The sequence below is a fragment of the Spea bombifrons genome, chromosome 5 (assembly GCF_027358695.1).
Source record: "Spea bombifrons isolate aSpeBom1 chromosome 5, aSpeBom1.2.pri, whole genome shotgun sequence".
Classification (NCBI taxonomy): domain Eukaryota; kingdom Metazoa; phylum Chordata; class Amphibia; order Anura; family Pelobatidae; genus Spea; species Spea bombifrons.
Window position 1 is genome coordinate 89,563,424 of NC_071091.1, and position 22,220 is coordinate 89,585,643.

The window sequence follows — 22,220 nt, forward strand, 5'->3', positions numbered from 1 at the left end:
AATACAGCAATTGACATACAGATACATGTATGTTATGCTTTGTTATTCGGGTACTTCGGCATATGGGCCGAAGCACCCCAAGAGGCCAGAACATTGCAGACTGATTTGCAGAGAGTTGCAGAAACGCTTCTTTTTATCCGCAAATCTGTCTACAATATTCCGGCTTCTTGGAGTACTTCTGTAAAAGTAATTGGATAACAGAACTAATACTGGGGAGAAGCGGATGAAGAAAGAACAAGAAGAGGAAAAGGAAGAAGCAGAGTTGCGGAACAGGGGACAGCAGTCGTGGGGAAGGTAGAAAGACAATGACAGGGAGTGTGAGCGAGTGAATGACAGTGTGAGTGAGAGTGAGAGCGAGTGCAAAGAAAGCAAAAGCAGTCATTTTGATTTTTTATCTAATAGGTTTGTTATATATTCAGGCCCTTCCTTTTATTAAGATCCAAAGTTTGGGGGTTTTTCTTGTAATTGAGGTTGTCTTATAATCGAACAAATACAGCAGTTTTATTGGACCAACAAGTATTAGGATGGGCTTTTGAGATAGACAGTACTTTTTGACTAAAATCTTCCATTAAAAAATATGACCAAAAATAAATGTACTCCATTTATCCTGTACGTAATACTTTAATTCATATAACTGCATGGCCCCTTTGAATTTTTGTGGTGTGCTTCTTGCAAATACATGGGGGGATTCTGCAGAACCCCCCATATGATTTCCACCTTTATCCAACACCCAGCTATTTTCACCCGCAGGAGACACGGTCAGCCGATTTCTCTATGCACAGGGTATACTCGCCTCCAGTGCGGCCTCGGGACACATTCTCATGCGTGGTAAGAGCGGCCATTGATTTTCAAGTATATCACCTGCTGGGAAATGTGTTCTTGTACATGCAAGATAGCTGAAAGTGGAGTAAGAGGCAAATGCATATAGGAGGGTTCTGCAGCTTCAAAAGGGGCATCATGAAATTGAATGATATTAACGTGCATACAATGGCTGGAATCTCCCTTTACTAAAACAGACTGAAAGGCGCTTTATTTCAGCAACTGTATACCACTTCTGTATGTTTAACGCACTGAAAGCGTAACTGTGTTTTAATAGCAGTATTTTAGAATCCGCCGTGAACTCCTGTAAAGTGTGCTTAAAGTAGACCGAATACAGAGTTGGGTACAAAGCCTCAACAAATATCTCCAGGAATGCTATTGTCCCTCTAGCTGTCCTTCGCCATGAATTCTTTCTGTATTAAATTATGTTGTTGTTTTCGCGTTGGTAGATTAACTATGAGATAAATCAGCATAATTAAAAAGCAGAAACAGGCCTGAGCACTTGGGATTTGGGCTCACAGTTTGAAAGAAACCCTGCCTGGCAAGACTCTCGCAACATTCATTCTCACTGAATGCACGTTTATTAGGTTAGGGCTAAATGAGACGGAGGGAGGGATGGTGGGGTCAGACAGAAGCAAAAAAATATTGTGTAACAAAGTGGCGTTCTTGTTCCCAAATCTGAAAATTGCTCTGTCTGATTCAGGCACCAGCGGGAGTCCTTGATGGTAAGACAGAAATATATCAGGCAATAAAAAAAAGTGAAAAAACTAAAACCGCCTGCTCGGACGTTCACAAATCTCCAGAATTAAATGGGCAAGACCTCAATGTCTGAACAAAAGACTAGGGCAGCTTTGAAATGCTTAACTTGAATTTATACAATCCTATAAATGCCCCAGATATAATGAAAAGATTTGCTGCACATGCTTTCCTTGTAAATAATGGGGCAGCTAACTCATCCGGACAGGGCAGTTAAACAGTATTTCTTGCGCCCTATGCCTGTAAAAGGAAACTATGAAATCACTAATGCATGAAACACTAAATGTGATTAAACGTACACATAAGTGTGACCGCACCTGCTTATCCCCCCCGTCAGCAGTGCACATACTGGTTTGCGTAAGTCGCAAAACGTCTCCATGCGCAGCGAATGCACCAGAAATTCCATTTTGGAACCAGAAGATGAGGGGCCGGAAACAGCTGTTGCCAGTTACTACCAGAGGAAAGGCCAGGCAAGGGGCAGAACCGACAGAGAAGAAATAGTCATGGCACTAAATGCCCAACTCCTTATCACCTTATCACTCCAGTGATCACAAGATTGCCCCAGAAGCCCAACAATCGCCCGCCATATGCAAAAGCAGGAGATTTGAAGTTTCATGATTTGGCTTTCCTATTTCGTGGCTGTAATGGCCGGACAGAGAGGTGGAGTGGACTACAGAAAAGGAAATCAAGTTTTATGCTGGTAGTGCCAACGTTCACCATAGATCATTGCTTCCATAAGATAAAGCATTTCCTTGCTAATGTACCATATATCTCCAGAACAAACCGCATAGCATAAAAGACACACTTACACTTAAGTTAACTTTCATTTGTTCTTTGATCTTACTAAATAACTTCCATCAGACGTGCCAACTCCAATTCACCAAGGACGACCAAATTCAGTTAGGACAAGGTAAAGGCTGAGGAGCACCAAAAATGCCCTACCATAAACTAAGATTTAAATAGAAATGAATAGAGGTTCTATTTCTGTTAAGTTCTGCTAACGATTTTTGTTTTAAGGATAAATATCAGTTTTAAAAATGGAGCCTGTAAGCACGACAGAAGAATGAAAATTAGGATTTGTGATCTATATGGGTTGTCACCTATTGTCACGAAGACAACCCAGCATACACGTATGTCTTCTGAGTGATTAGAAGGGGGAACACGAACTGGAAAACAAAGGCCTACGGATTAATGCCACTTAGGATGCGTGCGCAATGTGAAGTGCTGTACTCATGGATTTGGAACATCTGTTTTCGAAAGGGCTCACGAATTTGACTATTCCCACAGAGAGAAAACAAAGCCATTACTGATTTCCAGCCTCGGATTATGAAGTGATGGCTCTTTCCGAGGAATCTGGTGCCAGCAGAGGGGATTTAGAAGTGTGTGGCAATGCGAAAAATAATAAATATGGAACTGCAAATTTTACAATTTTTAATCCTTGTTACACTGACTTTGTTTTAAAACGTTCCATTAAGTTTGCTAGCTAGCCAGTGGGTTTTTAGACAGGCATGACATTCTTTAACAATCGCGAGCCAACAATTATCACATTTACAGAATGATGTCAGATTTGTCATCAGTTAAGTGTTTGAGAGGCCAAGGAATAATCACACACTGTGTTCTGATGTAGAACATTAGAAAATAAGTGTTTATTTTGTCTCCAATAAGTGTAATTATTTTGGAGATATTTGGTTTAAAAGTAATAACTATTTTTATCGGGATGCTCAGATCTGGGGCAGAAGTTTGGCTAAGCTAGCAAAGTAATTTGTGTGTTGGCTTTAAATATTTGTCTTTCTCCTCCCTCCACCCAGCAAAACAAAAAGTTATTCTTAAGAGAAGAGAAAAAAAAAAGTCAAAACAGGAGGAGTAGTAGCCAAGCGGGGATAAATAACCATACCAATCCTAGGAACAGGCGTTTAAGATGGTAGCGCCCATGATGGGATTTTAATTACACTCTGGTATACCGGTCTTAAAACCGTCATCCTTGTGCCACTTAACGTCTCACAGAGATATATACATGATCTACAAACCAAGATACATCCTATCTGTCTTTCCGGTGTCATCTGGGCCTTGCTTTCAGAGCGCATGAGTTTCACAACACTAGACACACGGCAAAGTCCAGCTTAAGTCCAAAGAAAGTGAAGAGAGTGCTTACAGCCCAAGTACTTAGTCTTACATAACTATTTCATAACATACTGTATACGAATCGTATTAAACAGACACACTGTCAAACAAATCAATGCACTAACAGTATGTAAACTAGAGGTTCTCCGTGCGCCGCTAGCGCACCGGCTAGTAAGGCAGTTCTTTTTACTAGTCTCAGTGGGAAGCTGGCTAGCTTCTTGGCTGTCTGATGTTTTGTGAGGGTCACCTCCTGTGGAGCGAACCTAAGAAAAGCATGAAAAAACACCCACATGTAAGGAAAGGCTGCTTACTCGATCATTAAAGGAAAATAAAAACAGACATTCAGCACTGATCTGGAACACAATCATTGTGTCAAGAAAACATATGTTTGATTAGTATCCTTCAGGACTATTAATCGGCCTGTCCAGTTCCCAGTGGGGGGGGGGTTCTTGAATTGTAATCGCTACCAGCACAGTTACGGAGAACTAAATCCTGACAACTAAATAAACATATGGGTGAGGTTTTTAAGGTCTTTCTTTAAAAAAAGCTAATAATATATCAAATGATTAATATATTTACATTCATTTAATAATAAAAGGGGTGGTAAAAAAAAAAAAAAATTATTATATATGAACTCGTACTCTATTTTGACCTAAGTAGTAAGGTAAATCAGGTAGCACCATGGATATGTGTGCGCATGTACAGTGTACTGTTTACAGCCATAGTTTTTTTATATAGAATCACTTTAAAACATCGAAACAAACCAAAGCCCCAGAGAAGCGCCGGAAAAAAATACAGATCTCGCTAGTGAAAAAGGTTATACTAAACTATTGGAACTGTTCTGCAAGGATTTATTTAGAAGGGGAATGTGGACTTTGTACAATAATACTATCATTAAGTAGAGGTTTATTACTAAAGGGAGTTTTGGCAACAGATTTGCGGTTTCACTATACATTCTGGAGCAACCTCAATAAGCTTCTGCTGAAGTAAGAGCTTGGCTGGCCCTGTAAGATGCATAGTTAAGTTAGTGAGATTTCATCCGTCTCCTTATCCATTGAATTATACATTATACAGGGCCAGCAACCCTTCTTGCTGGAGAAACTTGCCAGTATTGGTCCTTCAAAAAGAATAATAAAGTGATGGAGAAGAAACCAAAACTCCCTGCCATTAAAGGGCTCTCCTGTGTCTAAGGTATGAGTCTCACCATTACTATAAAACTTGAACGTATGCATTTTAACGTAATAATTAACACAACTCTATATTAATAGCCATCTTGTCAATTCAAGCATTGGAAAAAGACACATGCAGGCTACAGGTATGTGAAAACTAGAGCTACACAAAGCAATTCAACATCCCTGAAGACAGGTACACGTTAGCACTGACGCTCCTAGGGAAAGAGCTTGTTCTGACTTCTGAATTTCTACCAACAAACTCAATTTTTTGGCACATTGACTAAACTCGTTACAGACTCTTCTCATGGGGAAAAGCTGCAGCGGTCCCTCGTTAACTCGGACCTTGGAACGTCTCACGGACATGTACAAGTGGATTACAGGCGTTTCTAGTACGGAAATACAGGTTGTCCTCAAATAGTATATAGTGGACCAGGATCACAGGAGTTGATGTTTGTGAAGATGTGCAGAGGGGGGTCGATGTCGATATCCACCCCCGACTCAGACATAAATATGAATCCAAATGTATTATTTTGGTCATATACTAAGACCCAGAAACTTTATAATACATGGCGCTCTCAGGTGTACACACCCTATGGAATTCCGAGACACAGAGAGCTTTCTCCTGGAGTAATGCTCACCGGCCATGTAATTAGAACCCCTCCATACCGAGCCATTTCCCACAGAGATTTGGTTCGCAGTCTGTGTTGCTAGTTTGTAACCGGCTAACTGCATTATGTGGCAATACTGGGAAACATCGGGGTGCAGAATAAGAAAAAGAGAAAAAACAGCAGAGCTTGCGTATTCTTTTCCTTTTGTTACAATCCAGGTCTAAGGTACAGTTTGTATAATGTATTAAGATTTAAAAAAGGAATGATGTGGCATTAACCCTTACAGCTGGCACTTTTATCACCAGGACTTCACATGCAGAGTTATGAGGAGAAGTGTTTGCCTTTAAATCATGCAGATTACAGCTTATTTATATTTACTTGTTGCTTTCAAGCTAATCATGTCTGCTTCCCTCGTGATAAACATACAATGCGGTCTCTAGTTAATGAACACCTTCTGTTTATTATCTGTTTATTGATCGCTGAAGTAGCATCCCATTGTTCAAGAAATAATCTAAACCCTTGATGAGATAAAAAGGTGCTGTTCCTATTCTACAGACAAAACATCACAAAAGTTTCACTGTTTAAACCAAAGAAAAAGCTATGTAGTTTCATAAAAATTTTTAAAAATAAAAACAGAATGGCTCAGTCTTAATCACGTAGTGGGACTAAAGAAAATCTATGGCGGAACATCCATTATGATGCTCCATGCTGTCATGATTTTCAGGTCATATCATATCCGTGAAGATAGTATGGGAGCACATATATGTTATGTATATTATCTATTTATTTAGCACTATGATGTTATTAATGCTTTATAGTTTCTTTACGGTGGCCATATAGACATTTTCATTGGGGTATATTAGGCCCCTTCCCCATAAATTTCAGTGAAGTGAAGCTATAAACCATTTGAATGCTGGTGGTCTGGGGTGGATCCTATATATATAATATATATATTATTTCAGAAGGAGGAATCAAATTGAAAGTAACCAGGGTTTTGGCAAAGTGGCAGCATACAAACACTAAGTAATGAGACAAAAATACAAAACACCACTTTTTCTTTCCTCACATCCACATTCACGCCAACACACGCAGACTCAGAGAGCCCAATACACACAGAAACTCATACTTACACACTAAACCAGACATTTACACTAACACTCAACACTTACCCACAAACTAACATACAGCCAGACACTCAAACTAATATGTGCGCGTACACACTAACATACCCAGGCACACACACAAGCACACACTAACATACCCAGGCGCACACACAAGCACACACTAACATACTCACGCACACACTAACATACTCACACACACAAGCACACACTAGCATACTCACACGTAAGCAGAGATACACTAACAGACCCAGAAACATACAATAACATACCAAGACACTCACAGACACCGGCCATGACACATTCACAGGTGTAAACAGAGACACACTAAAATACACAGACACATACAATAAAATATCCACCCCCCCACACAAACACACATGGACTTACCCAGACACACACATAAGCATACATAAACACTAACATACCCAGACACACACTAAAATATCAACACACAAAACACATACCCAGACACACATACAACTCACTTACCATCGTGAAGACTTAATCAGTATACTGAATAACGAGGTGAATCTGGATTTACTTGGAAATTACCTCTCTATGCCTACAATTGAAGCATGTTGCCCATCACGGTGAGGGCAATTGCACCGTTGCCCACCCACAATCTGCTTATGTACAGATTAGCGATTAGCTTATCACAGCGGTCATAGTTTGGTTTCCAATTTGGAGGGATAGTTTTAGTTAAAATTAGTGAAGAGAGTGTATTTCCTTATATACACTGGTGAATGCAATTCATTATAGAAAGAAGTGAAACATATGTTTTCTCACTAAATGATTACTACTGCTGCCACTATTGGCCAAATATAAACAATGTATACAGCAAAATAATTATATTGTATGGGTGCACTAATATTTTCTTACTTAGGCTTTGGCCAGGAAAGCTTACTTAGGTCTGACATTAAACCTGACTTATACAAATGACTGCTAATACATTCTGTGTGCTATGCGTTAACAATGCAACCTTTTCAACTCACAGTCTATCATGATGAAAAGGCAGGACACCATCCCTAAGAATGATGATATCATCTCCTTAGACAGCATCTAAATATAATTAAAGGTAGTTACTATCATTATCGGAGTGATCACATACTCGCAGCCATTCTGAGGTTCTCTTTGGAAACTTAATAACACAGAATATTAATTTCTGTGGATGAAGGTCTAAAAATTGTGTACACTCTACATGAAAAGGAGACATTTTTCACATCATTAGTCAAAGCACAAGGCGGCCATTGCTGGGTAGAGGCAGCCAGCAGGTAATGAAGGTGTATCAGTTTCGCACAGGAATTAAGGAAAAGGCATTGCGGGTGCCAAGTGAAGAAAATATGTTAAAGAGACAGCGTAGAGTTAACTCATGAATAACTGGAAACAAAATCAGTAGTAGTTTGAGAAGAAAAACTGGTCCACAGTTTCGGATCCCATTATAATAATTAAGGCACTTTAGGCTAAAGGAACTAAAATTGCATTAATTTACATGGTGACCTTTAACAAAATAAAGGCAATAAACCTAAGCATCACATGGTTGAGAATTCCATAGAAGAGACTTAAAAGTAAAATCTAGAAAGGGTAAGCGGTACTTTTAATCACGGGTGTACCATAGACCAGGCCTGGACTAACCCTCTGCCGAGCCAACAAATATCTGGTGTGCTGATGCCTGATGGCACTCAAGACTTACCCAATCTGCCACTCCAACGGCAGCTTGGGTGCTGTAGTGTGCAGCCGTTGGCTGAATATCACTGGCCACAAACCGCGCAAGATTAAAATTGTAATGGCTGCACTTTATATCAATTGCTGGCCTTAGTTCCTGTCTGGCCAGGAAAAAAAAAAAAAAAACACAACAGGGGTTTTATGCATTGTCATATTATACATTGACTATTAATTTTGTCCCACCTTAAAAATGTTGCCATCAACTGCAAAGACAAATACACATATAACTGGTTCATGAGACTCTTCCAAATGAAGGACGGCAACATGGAATCCTACCTGTAAGCCTTGAATTCCAGCCAGATATTCAAGCTGTTTGGAAGGTTGCACCGTAGAACTGGGACCAGTCAAAATGTTCCCAGTGAATCCTATGGCTTCTGCGGTTGGGGATGTTCCATTTGTTAGAAGCTCTCTAGCAATTGCAGCTGTGCAGCCCTGGGTTGCAGATGTGCTAAAAAATGAGCTGGATTGTTGGCCTAATTCTTTGGATGACAAATAGCTGACAGTCGCAGGAGGAACCGTCTTAGTGCGACTTGCTTCCATCTCTTGATAGACATCAGGGGAGAGATGAAGAATTCCTTTAGGGGCTGATAAGATAAAGACATTGCTGTAATTCCTGCAACAGTCTCAAAAAAAAGATTCCAATCTCTATGCATTAAGCAAACAAGTCGCCCAAAACTAAGATCAGATTTATCTCCAAAACTACTCTTCAGATTTCAGAACCCTTACATTAAAAATGATTTGCTCTTTAAGTATTCACATAGTGCCAAACCGATATATATTATGCCAGACCAGGACCAGCAGTAGATAAAATGTAATAAAAGCCATTATATGCCATACTGGTGAGCTAGGGCCTATCCATGAGAAGACATGCCCAAACTTGGTGTCCTTCACCAGCCTTCACGAAATGAATAACCATGATCTAAAGATGTAGACGTATATTATGTGTGGACAATACGTTGTGTCACCTTATATATTTTAAAGCTATACAGCGCCATTATTGTTTTATTAGCTATTTTCCAGAGCCAAGAAATAAATGGCTATATTTGATGAGCCTTCTCCTTACAGTTGTTTGAGAGAGCACATTCATGAACATTTTTATATTTGTTTTGAAATGATACAGGTTTACACTATGCTTATTTTCTAAAGGCGCCTCTTTTTGGTGCTCAAGAAGTGTATGCAAAGATTTCCCTATCAGTGCTTCCAAGTGAAAAGAGAAATTCATATGATATACACATCGACGTGTCTCTCCCCATGGTGCACTAATCCCTTCCGAACAACCATTAAGGCTCGAGTATGGATTGGGGCTCAGACATATTAACTAGCGTTACCAGTGGAGGGTTGGGAGGCAGGATGGGTTTGAGGGGAAGGGGGTGGTTATTTGAGAAGGAGGAAGTCTATAGATTAGTCTTATACCAAAACCCGTGACAGCGATTAGCATAACTCCACTTAAACTACTTATAACTTGTATTAACGTTACTATAACTTTATTTTTCATGCAGTGTGATTGCTACAGACTACTGTGGCCAAAAATAGGAGATAGAGAACAGTGGGGAGGAATAACTATAGAGATACTGGGAAGAGGTGGTTGAGACGACTGAATTTAGACTTGTGAATCTATGTAATTGTTTTGGAGTCTTGTAAGCGCATATGAGAGCTATAAACCAGAGGAGAGGACACACGGAGATCATCTGATGAGCGGAGAGACCGGTTAGGAGTGTATATGGAGACGTAAGTAGAGGAACCGCTGCGAGGAGCTTTGAAATGAATCGAGAAGCGCACAGGCAGCCAGTGAAGAGATGACAGGTGTTAGTAAATCCATGGGAGAGGAAGATAAGCTCGCCAACAGCAGTTGTGGTGGATGGTAGAGGGGCGAGATGAGTATGAGGGAGACCGGCTTAGACAGAGTTACAATAATTAAGGCGGGAGATAATGAAGGCATGGACAAGAGCATTAGTGGCATCTTGCGTTAGGAAGGACGGATGTGGCCTATGTTTTAAAGATGGAGACGGCAGTTTTTAGAGAAAGACTGAACGTTGGGGTGAAGGAGAGGGACACCAAGGCAGTGAGCATGAGGAGACGGGGAGATGACTGCGCCATTGCCATTGAGCAAGATGATGAGGGAAAGTTAGAATTGGGGGGAGAAGAAATAAGAAGTTCGGTTTTGGAGAGATTGAGTTTTAGGACTCATGAGGACATCCAGTTAGAGACAGAGGCGAGGCAGTTAGTTATACGATGTAAGAGCCAGAGATAAATATCAGGATAGATAGATTAGATAGATAGATAGATAGATAGATAGATAGATAGGATAGATAGATAGGATAGATAGATAGGATAGATAGATAGATAGGTCTGGGTGTCACCGGCACACAGGTGGTATTGAAAGTCAAAGGTTTATTTATTTACAGAGCTGTAACATGTGGGATTTGCGGCAAGTGACATTTCGCAAACTGAAAACTCCCCACAATCTAAATGTGCCGCCTGGAAACGTAAATATAATCAGAATTGCACTTTATTTTACAGAAATCGAAAACCTCTACACCCCCGGGAACAGCGAATATGTTGCCGTGGTTTAAAATTGCTGGATAACTTAGATATTTCATATTTTTACTGCAGTGCTTAAGATTTTACTGAGCGAATAAAAAAGACATTTACAAAGGAAAATCTGACAATTTTAAAAGTAAGTGAATGTGTACAACTACACTTAAAAGCAGTCGCTTCAATTTGTTTGCCATGGTTTTACATTAATACTGCAGTTTATGAAATTTCCACTTCAATAAAACACAAGTATATCATAAATTCCATTCGTATGAGGTAAGAGTTACACTAAACAAACAGAAGGAACAGAACATGATGCTTCCAATAAAGCATCCCCTCCAAAAAAAAAGGCCCTTAAAGGAGTACGCTTTGAAAACCGAGAAATAATGCCTATACAGTCCACTTGCCAAACGGCTACGGAATATATTTGCCTTAAATTTTGTTTGCATGCAGTTGTCCATATAGTGGGCAGCAGGTGCAAGCGCAATAAACACTTTGTAATAAAGGAAATCATTGTGACTTGCACACAAAAAGAGAAGAAAAACTTCATACAAAATACTAATGTGTGTGTGTGTGTGTGTGTGTGTGTGTGTGTGTGTGTGTGTGTGTGTGTGTGTGTGTGTGTATACACACACACACACATACATCTCACATTCACGTGGGATTTTTAAGCGCTTTTCTTCAGGGTGGATTTGCTGTCGGTTTTTCTTAGCTTTGTACATCTGAACATTTTATGATTTCTATAATTGAGATTATATGATTGATGCTTATAACGCTGTCATCATTTATACAGTATGGTATTATTATTATTATTATTGGTTCCAGGCCAGTAAAGCATTGGTACAGATGGTACAGCATCCCTAACAAGTTCCTCTCTTTTAGACTTGATGTTACTCTTTTGTTGGAGCTCAAAACGTTTGGTGGGCATCATAATCTATGATCATAATCAGTGTTCTGATTATAACGTGTCAGTCTTCTTAAAAATATTGTATAAACGGGTCACAAAAGCATGGTGAAAGACTTAACGGAGCCTTGTCCCCCTACCCACGTCCTCTAAACCTATCCCCTCTTTGGCCATTTGAAATGATGATAAATTAAGTGGCCAGGAAATTATATATATACGCTGCAGATGTCTATATGCTGGGCGACACTGGGTAACGATCAGGCATGATAAGAAGTACAAACAAAAGAAACCCAGACCAAGCAACTTTAAGGTGATTTTTTTTTTTTTGAGGGAGTAAAGAAGTGTACACTAAGCTATAAAGACTAATCTTTCAAGTAAATAGACTTGTATAGGGCTGGACACCTTCCAAACAAAGCTTTTGAGGATAAGGACACCTCCCAAACAACATGTATTATTCAGATGCAGTTTAAATGACTGTTTTGGAAGCACCTTCACAAACAAGCAGAATACGCTTTCCTCTGATCAGTATGGATATTCAGCTGATAAAACATTGGAAGTTCTATCAAAGAGCGAAAAAAAGAAAAGCTCCCCCCTGCGGGTATAACAAACAACTTCTCTCTGGGAGGAGGGACTGATTCCAAGGGTGTGAGCACAATTTGGTGTTCATTATGCAACCATGCACCCTGCAATGCACACGAATACATGCAAACGCACAGAAAAGGGATTATTTAACAATCTCTTGTTTTAAATGGCATATCAAAGACATAACAGATAGCACAACCATGTAATGAAGCCTAATCACTGACCCATGGGGTCCTATAGTCTCTAGTCCACTTAACTCTGCGGCTACTGTAAAGAATGAGACATTTAGTCTCAGTTGTGTTTTAACTGATTTGCTGGAGGGTGAACCAGTAACACAGGACATTATCGATGGTGTGCTTTACAGTTGTTGTTGAGGTCCCCATTAATGTTACTTGGGAGGTACTCAGACCAGCAAGCAGTAACAAAAGGGAGCAAAGAGACACAGAATTTGGTGGTAGACAAGAACCATAGTCCATCTAATTTGCCAATGTTGTTCCTATTGTAAAAACCTCAAACATTATTTGGTCCTTAATTTTGTCTTGTGTTCAGAAGAGCCTTATGTGCCATGCATGTATGAACTTGCCAAAAGATTGCCATCTCCTTCACATCGTTCTAGTGAGAGAGCCAAGAGATCTGCACTTCCAGTCTATATCTCTGTTATCCCTAAACCCTAGCAATGAGTTGGCTGAATGTTCAAAATGAAAAGGAACCACCAAGTATGATTGAGAAGCGAGCTCAAATCTCTATGCTGTCTAAACCAAGAGTAAAGCATAAAAGTATGGTTGCCGTGAGCCATCACCTTAGTTTTCTAGCTGATAGAAGAACATTTCTCAAAGCGATAAGGATCAAGTCCATACACACTACTCTAAGCGCAGCTCCAAGTAGAATTAGACAATGGCTGCTTCCTAAAGGTCTTTATAAAGAGATATATTTAGAAGCTCAGCTGGCACTTATGTATCAAGAAGGTTGTAACATACAAAGCATCAACCTCTTTCAGCCTTTTGCTGCTAATTCACTATACTTCCTTTCCCATAAATTACTGCCAATAGTAGTTAGCGCAATCGGTGAGTCATGCATCACTTTGTTGTCCAAGAATCAGTATATCCAAAGTCCACATTATGTGTACGCTTGTTGTGAATTCCACACATTATAACTTAATATAGAGGAGCGCATTGTCAAGATAAGTAACTGTTACATTTCAGTTGGGTTCAGACACAATAGGTCATCACATTATATAACGTTTTCTTGCATTCCAACGTAATGAAGCAGAATAAGAACACTGAAGCCATCTGGCAGCCACATAGGCTAATGTCAAGTTAGGTAATGAGAACTTGAGGGATTGTCGTACACAGAGAACACATTTGGGATGAGATTCCATACTTAATATGCACTATTGACATATCGCTGATTGCTACACAATAAAAGGAGGCTGTTAGTGTACTTTAGTTCCTTTATTGGAACGTATCCATTCTGATTGACTAATACTAACTGAAACACATACACAAGAATACTTTTAAGAAAGCTAAAAAAAAATATGTATACCCAAACTTAAAGGGGCACAGTCAATAGACCGTCACTAAGGTTTTTTTTTTTTTTTTTACAGAAAATACATATAGCTTAAATGTTCTCTTCCACAAGCCTATCTTATCCATTATACTGTACGATTAATACATTTATGGGAGATTGGGCATTACCAGCTCTGTTGCCATAGCAACCCCATAAATGTCATATCTTTGATAAGGTTAACAGAAATCAATACCTGCTCTGCTTTATTTTCTTCCAATAAGCTATTGCACTTTTAATGATGATAGGGGGGATGTCACATTTAAATCTCATAAAACAGTCTACTATAAAACAAGCACAATTGTGCTCATCGTAAATATTGACCTGTCTACATATGTGCTACAAACCCTTCCGCTGCCAGAGAATGTGTGCTTAGGGGGGAATCTCCACTGACAGACGTCTACAAAACCATTGCGCTTCACCCACAGCAGCCATGTTTCCCAGGACACGTGATTTTGCCAAATTTCTGCCCCACAGCGAGCGGGATGTATAAAGCCGTGAAAGGGAATCAATTACTCAGTTATACATTTCACACACTGCCAGAGATCTGTATAAAACTGTTGATGAATCCTTAGACGCTGTACCGAAAATCAACCGAGGTCCATGAGATTTAATATATTAACAGGATGAACTGAATGACACTTTGAATGGAAAGGTTGTATAAAAGTGAAACAATACATAATGCACACGGGGCTGGAAAGCATTTCCAGCTCACAGGATCTGATACATTGTCACTAGGATCATTTCTTCTACTAGATATATGTTTTCCTATTTTTCGATATCCGCTTTAAGTGCCACAGAGTTGAGTCAAGATTGTTCCTTTGTGTCAGAATTCTGCTTGTATATTAAATACAGATTCTGTATACAGATGATACAGAAGTCTTTTCATCGTAAGAAACCAACCTGTTTCCTCTTTTCAGTTCCCTAGGGGTTACATTACCTTGAATTCTATCCTTACAAGCATTCCCTCGTATTCCGTCTGCTGACAAAAACACTTACTGTTTGTTTGCTCAGCAGGCCCAGAGTTTTGTTCATTCCAGTCCTGGCTTTCACCTGTCTGAAAGAACAAAAAATTACTTTGAAAACCAAATTATATTCAAATGGCAATACGTGAATTTAGTCTTTGCCACATGTTTAAGATGAAAAGGTTGCACAACAAATATTGTTTGAGATCTTGCTATATATCAACACCGCAATTTCACAGATACAAATGGAGGCTTTGCAGCTCTTAATTAAACCCTCTGGAGTTTACCTGTCTGCATGGAACTCTGTTATGAAAGGTTTGTTAAATGGCACTGCTAAGTTGTTAAAAACAAAAGATCAACTTATCGAGATATTGACTTCCCATTTTATTTTGACATGGCTGCTCCTTTAGGTTAGCGGTCTCCGTCGAGCCTCCCCTTACTCACGTCACATTGCGTAGATACTTGGTAAGGGTTGTGACAACCTGTACCTCTCGTGATGTGGACATCTATGTGACTGAGGACGGAAATGTCCGTTTACACACTTGTCTACTGGTTTACGGTGGAAAGTTTGTACCTAAATGTTGTCTCCCTCAGCTGGTGCATCTTGCCTTCTTCATTATTCTCAGGTGTATGAGCGTTGACTTTACCCCAGAGCTCTGCAGTCTGCTACATGCCCTAAACCTCTCTCTCAGAGAATGAAGTCTCCTGTGTGCCCTGTCCTGTCTCCAACAATACACAGCATACCGCTTGCCTGGACCACTCATATCATAATTGTTCATCTATGAGCATCTCAACCAACCAGCAGTTGGTTGGAAGACATAACCATTACTCATTTATTCATATGGTGCCATCATTTTCCACAGCACTGTACAATGGGATTTACAAAGCATACACACATCATAAAGTATTGAGCATTCAGAGTTTTATGCCATACTTATGCAGTGTTATCAAAGTTCTCACCTTCACAGGTTTATCTGAAGCCGGAGACGAAGCCTTATAACCAAGCTGCAATAACATGGCTTCTGCAGAGTTTCTCTTGGCGGTCTTCTTGTTGGGCCCCGTTCCTGTTGCAGTATGCTCACCAACTTTTACCTTTCAGAGTTATATGTAAAAGTGTTACTTTTTCCATTTTTAGATTCTTGATTTTATAGAAAGAAATCATATGAGGAAGACAGTTCTCAAAATCACCCAGCCACATTTTTCCAGAATTTGTTAATTCTACCCATTCTTATTACTAACATGGCAAGGCTCTAACTAGAGACACAAACATAATAGATAATCTGTTGTGATATATTATAAATACATTGCATAAGGCATCAAGAAGGTAAACTTATATTTCAGTTAATGTAAAGTTTATTATGAACATTATATATATATTATATATACCCACAACGCAGTTCCAGTCAAGCATCACGTTGTTCACAGCTCCCTCCACCTGCTAATGATTTATTTTACGTGGGTCACAATATTTAATTTACAGGGTTTCTTTTTTTAAGGATGACCGTTTGCTTCCCTCTAGTGGACCAGTGTTATGTATGCTGTGTCAGTTCTTATTCACACTGACCTCGCTGGAACAAAGGAAAGATATTGGGGGACAGTATACACGCAAAAGCTGGGTGACTGCCTCACATGATAGCGTATCCAGAAATGATCTGTTTTAACCCTCTGCAACTGATCAATTTTCACACAGAACCACTGTTCATAAATAGTTATCATTGTTAAACGTTTCCGATCTTGGATTTACCAGCCGATTACTGATTGCCGCTCAGAGGTGCTTTTACCTTCAGCTACAAGTCACCCACACATGGCTCAAGATAAAATCTATGACATCACATTTCACCAGAAAACACTGCGAGACTGAAACAATGGCAGCAGTGCTATCCAAGTCCCTGTGACTATTAGAGGTATATTGATAGCACTGCTCTGCAAAGTATTGCCCAACACCATTTAAGGAAAAGTAAAGAACATTAACAAGTAGGGCAAGTGGTCCATGTAACTTCTGCTTGCTGTGAAAGCTCATAGAGACATAGAAGTTGATGGCAGATGAGAACCATTCAGCCCATCCAGTCTACCAATTCTTCCTGATTCCGTCCTTAATTGTCAGGGTAGAGTTAGGATAGCTTTATGCCTATCCCTAGCCTACGCTTATTTAAGGTATAGGCCTTGTCTTCTATAAAAACTGATTAGTTTGACAACATCGAAGATTAAACCTCCTTAAGTTTGCTCGGTAATTCATACGTACATGATAGAAGATGGAACTAGTCCATGTAGCAATATGCTCACGCGTACTGGCCCTCTACTCCGCAGCGATTAGATAATTCTGGTTATATCATACTGGCTATAAAGCAGTTACAGGGGAAAAAAACGTATACAATCTGGCACAAAAACACATGGAAAGAGACCACAAGATCACCCTCAGCCTCCGGCACGGCAAGAGTTACAACGTATGTGTGTCCTGTTAACACAACAATGAAAGCATTACAGTGTATGTGTGTCCTGTGATCACAACGATAAATCACCTAGTCCAGCTAAAGCAAATAAGAGTGATAGTTTTATGGGTATTGTTTTAACTGCTTTAGTGGACTGGAATCCATGCTAATAGGGAAACATTTTGTCTTTAAATAGGCCAGTGTGTGACACCTCCCCATGCAAACAGCGGCCTGATTTATGGCTTTTGTCACACACAGCCAGTGTGTTGTTTCTGGACATATTGGAGGAGATGTAATAATCTCTGGTATACAATGCTGGCTTTAGCACTCCCAAAATGCGATGCTCAGTACAATTAAACACTTCTGTGTGTTAATTCAAACTCGCAAGAAAATACTAAAGTATCAGTTATTGTTTACCAGGATGCTTCTAAAGGAAAAGAATGACCAACTTGTACCAACTGGAATATTTATGTTCTGTAATGGAACCAATGTATTCATAGACAGCCATTCAGGTTGGTTGATTATTGGATGCGATTGCCCTGGAACCCTGATTTCTGGACTTTTATATCTGGCACCTCACACAAAAGCTCAAATATAAAACCATATTGTGCGATCTGATGATCTGCCTCATGTATGAGCCCCACAGACTACCGGTTTGATTGCTCAATCCTAGAGCTTGGCCACAGGTTGGGAGCCGGGTCCTCTCTACCTAATGTATACGTTTGATTCAGTCAGTTCTAGCCTTTTCATATACCTTAAATATATGTACTCTAAGAAGCGCTACTTAAACTGTTGGCGCTATTTAAATAAGAGATAATAATAATTATAATAGTTGGGAAAACTTAAAAACCTTAAGGCTCTCCAGTTATGGTGAGGTCTTTTTATTTGAAAATCATTCACCAAAAGCCAGGCCACTAAGTACACAGTGATAGTTAACAACATGAACATGTTAACAAGCCATCTTTATACCATCTGGTATGTAAAATCATAAAACCTTCAGGTAATCAGTCTGCATATACAGTCTTCTCAGGCATACACCGCTGTTTTATTATCAAAGCTGTCTAGGATAAAACAGCTAGTTTTAAAAACTGCATGAAGCTAAAGAGTTAAAACACCTTCAAACAAAGCAAAATTGCAACGGGATGCTAGGATGCGGACAGCCAGCCTCCCGTAAATGGATGGTCATTTTAAATTAAAAGCTGCCTTAAAAATCAATGGAGGTCAAGAAAATAATAAAAAAATACATTAAAATATATAATATATATAATATATTTTATATTAAAAAGCTACATATACACAGTTGAATGTAATGAAGTGATAAATTTATGTAGGTCATAAAACTTTAACGGCCTTAAATTGGGCATAGATAAGACATTAATCCATCACACACAGCATGATAAATCAATTAAGTCTAGCCCACAAAAAATTCTAATGGGTTTAGTCATTCCAGTCTGGATTAAAGGTCTAATCACGATCAAACGCCATTCCTCACCGTATTTGTGTGTATTTTCATGTGCGAACACTATGAACTTGCCAGCCTCTTATTTCTGGTCTCTGGTCTTCTTCATACCAACAGTCCAAAACCGCATTAGATCCTATTCCAAGGTCTATTAGCCCCCCCCATTATTTTTTTTAAAAAAAGAATACAAATTATTCCCAGCTACCTACTTCTGGCCTCAAAGGATGTCGTGATTTCCAATTTCCAAATCTACTTTTGCTGTTAAAGATTAATGCTATAATTGTCATAACTGGAGCAGAAAGTTAATGGCCCCCACATTTCCATAACATACGACAGGCAGTAAAAAAAAAGGTGACCTGCAGTAAATGGGAGGTCTGGTCACATTAAGATTCAAACTATTATTATGATTAATGGAGAAAGCCGTGGGATCAAAAGCACTCACAAAATGAATGATGCCAATAAAACTGATGCAATAACATGATGCAAACGAGGGTATTCACAGTAATTTAGCGACAATATGAAAGCCACACACCAAAGGGTCTCCCAACTGCCTCGAGTATACAGTACTTATAAGAGTGCAACGAACTGACATTATTGAAATAATCATAGAAAAGATGTACAGCCGTCCTTAATGTGCATGACATCCTCAGTGCTGTACAATAATTCACTTTCAAAATTAATGTAAAGCTCTTCACTCTCAAAACGGCCGCTTTGCAGCAAATATATGCAACAGAGAGAACGCTCGGATTTGAAAGTATCTAAGAAAACAAAAACTGCACTAATCTGAGTAGCAATAAATTTGTTGCATTTATTTTTCCTGCGCATTGACATACTCTCGTTTTAGGGCCATCGAGGAAAACACCCTGAAGTACACCCAAATTTATTTTATTAATTTCTTTTCCAGTGAGACCATCGGCATCCAGATGACTGGCAGCACTTTAATCCATACCGTTGTAACATTGTGACTAATCAGTCCAGTTCAAACAGATTTTATAGATGTCCTTCAAATACTCCTAGACCAGAGATTACAATGGACAGAAAAAACCCATCACACTCACTGTAGCTCATATATTGATACATCAATAATGAATCTAGAACGTGTCCCAAATACTGCCAGTTGCCACATCTGGAACGACAGATGTTGATGCCCCCAGACCGCACTGCATGTGTGATCAAGAACCCTAGAGCTACCAACTCCTGAAGGTCAGCCAGAATAAAGAATGGTACTGCTTGAAGTGCTGGCCACTAGGCATTTAGTGAATGGCACAGCTTCCTGATGAACAAAAATTTACTTGAATAACCAAATACCTACCATCACGGAATTACATTGTTTTCATAATCCCAATTAACTATTTGGCATCCAATCTTATTCTATGAACCTTGGGGCACTAAAGGTATGACCCACTTCTTTGGTCTGTTACCATTTCAGACTACAAGTAAAAATTAGACAATTGTGTAAATGCGGCATATTACCTGCATAATGAACTCCCTTCTGCGCTGTATGCCTCTTTCTGATAGCAGCACATACTCGGGTTCCTTCTCCTTTTTAGCCTGTTGGATTTGAGCCAGGCGACTGATCGGATTCATCCCCTGTCCATATTCTGGGGAGGCCTGCAGAAAAGACAATTAACACGCTAGAAAGCCACTTCACTAGACACACCAGCTCAGAGACAAAGTGTGGCAGCAACAAAGTGTTTAAATCATGCATCATGCGCTTAGTTGTTTGACCAAACATGAGAATTAGGAGGATGCAGACTTTGGTTGTGGTATGATGATGTTGGTGCCAGAACTGGTGGGTCCAACACCTCTGGAATAGTCACACTGCAGAGTCTAGAGTTTACAGAGAATGTAACAAACAAACAAAAAAAAAACCCAGCAACAATACTACGGGAAAAAACACCTTGGTAAAGAGTTTATGAGGGAGGTCAAAGGAGAATGGCTAGACTTCAAGCTGACTGCAATTATTACAAACACTGTCTTAAGCCATATCCAGGCGCCAGCTGAAGACCTACAAGCCGACATCTCCATTTCCTTGAGCTAAATGCCCCAGCCCCATCCGTAACTGGCAATGCAGCAAAGGGACTAACGCCCCCAACCTGCCGCTCTAGTTGGCCTGTGCAAGAGTATGTCATTGCCCTTATAACACTGGTCTGAGGTGGAGGAGCTACGGAACTAGAAGACCGCAGTACTAAGGTGAAGAGCAAAGAGGGAGTGGTGGAGAGAAAAGAGGGTAAGATAGAGAAAGGAGAGATATTAGAGCAAAAAGGAATATATATTATATATATATATATATATATATATACAAACCAAAGGGAGCGGCTGCACACTCAGAGAATTTATTAATATACACAGGCTTTTATTTGCCCAGGTGCTCCAAAAATAGCCAGATATATGAAACCAAAGAAAAAATGGGCACTCACGGGTCTTTGCAGTAAAGTGCATTAAGCACAATTTTATTTCAACCAGCACAGCCAACGTTTCGGACCACCTCCGGTCTCTTGAGAAAGGACCGGAGGTGGTCCGAAACGTTGGCTGTGCTGGTTGAAATAAAATTGTGCTTAATGCACTTTACTGCAAAGACCCGTGAGTGCCCATTTTTTCTTTGGTTTCATATATATATATATATATATGAAGCACAATATCGGATGAACATTTGATTTATTTAGTATTCCATAGTTCTGCCGTAAATTGCACATTTAGTGAAAACCAACAGCAGAAGACAGGCTTGCTTCTTGGTGATTGCATTATACAAGTAACAGGTTCCTGAGAACATTGCGGAGTGGTTTCATACTCCACTAATGAATTGCTCCGTGAGGCCACGGTTTTCAGATCAACAGCATAAGAGGGGTAAACATAAAACCTTAATGGCAAGGGATTCTTGGAAGAAAAATCACTAAGGGGCTGAGAGAGCACCATCGCACCTAATGCAAAGAAATAAGAAGAAAGCTAGAACACAAGTGGCTACCAAGAAAGCCCCTCATCACAGCGGTGATATTTTAATAAAGCCTTCTGTAATTATAGGGAAAAGGATTATAACGGAAAGCAGAACGGTAAATGTGATAAAAACACGTATATTACATATTCATATGTATGGAAAATAATTGCAAATCAAAGGGACAGTGATGTACCTTCTCCTACTACACACACAGTCCACCAACATGGGCATATTAAACAGAAATATGTCCTTCCTCAAAGCATTCATACATTAAAAGCATTCATTAGCGAGCCTGCTTAGCGTATGTGACTTCTTTACAGCCTGTATCTTGCAGCTATATACACATTGCTTCAATATTTATATTATTCAATTAGTCATAAGCTAAGGAATTCTGAGTTTAAACCAAAAAGCCATAAACCAATCATAAATTCGGAGTGTTTCACTTAAACCGATACCTCATTAAAATATTTGGTTTTATCCGGCAGAGATAAGAAAGAAAAAAACCAATGGTGGCAATAGATGACGG

At 39.5% G+C, this 22,220-nt stretch overlaps 1 protein-coding gene across 4 annotated transcripts in view; it reads right to left on the reverse strand.

Moving 5' to 3' along the window:
• Positions 1 to 22,220, reverse strand: part of STAU2 (staufen double-stranded RNA binding protein 2) — an 87,848-nt gene that overhangs the window by 33,457 nt on the left and 32,171 nt on the right. For all 4 annotated transcript variants that reach the window (XM_053468215.1, XM_053468213.1, XM_053468214.1 and 1 more), the window contains exons 9-12: positions 20,233 to 20,370; positions 15,832 to 15,963; positions 14,906 to 14,963; positions 8,599 to 8,906 (exon numbers count right to left, since the gene is read on the reverse strand). In XM_053468215.1, coding sequence (XP_053324190.1) covers positions 8,599 to 8,906; positions 14,906 to 14,963; positions 15,832 to 15,963; positions 20,233 to 20,370 — 636 coding nt within the window. The remainder of the gene's footprint in view (positions 1 to 8,598; positions 8,907 to 14,905; positions 14,964 to 15,831; positions 15,964 to 20,232; positions 20,371 to 22,220) is intronic.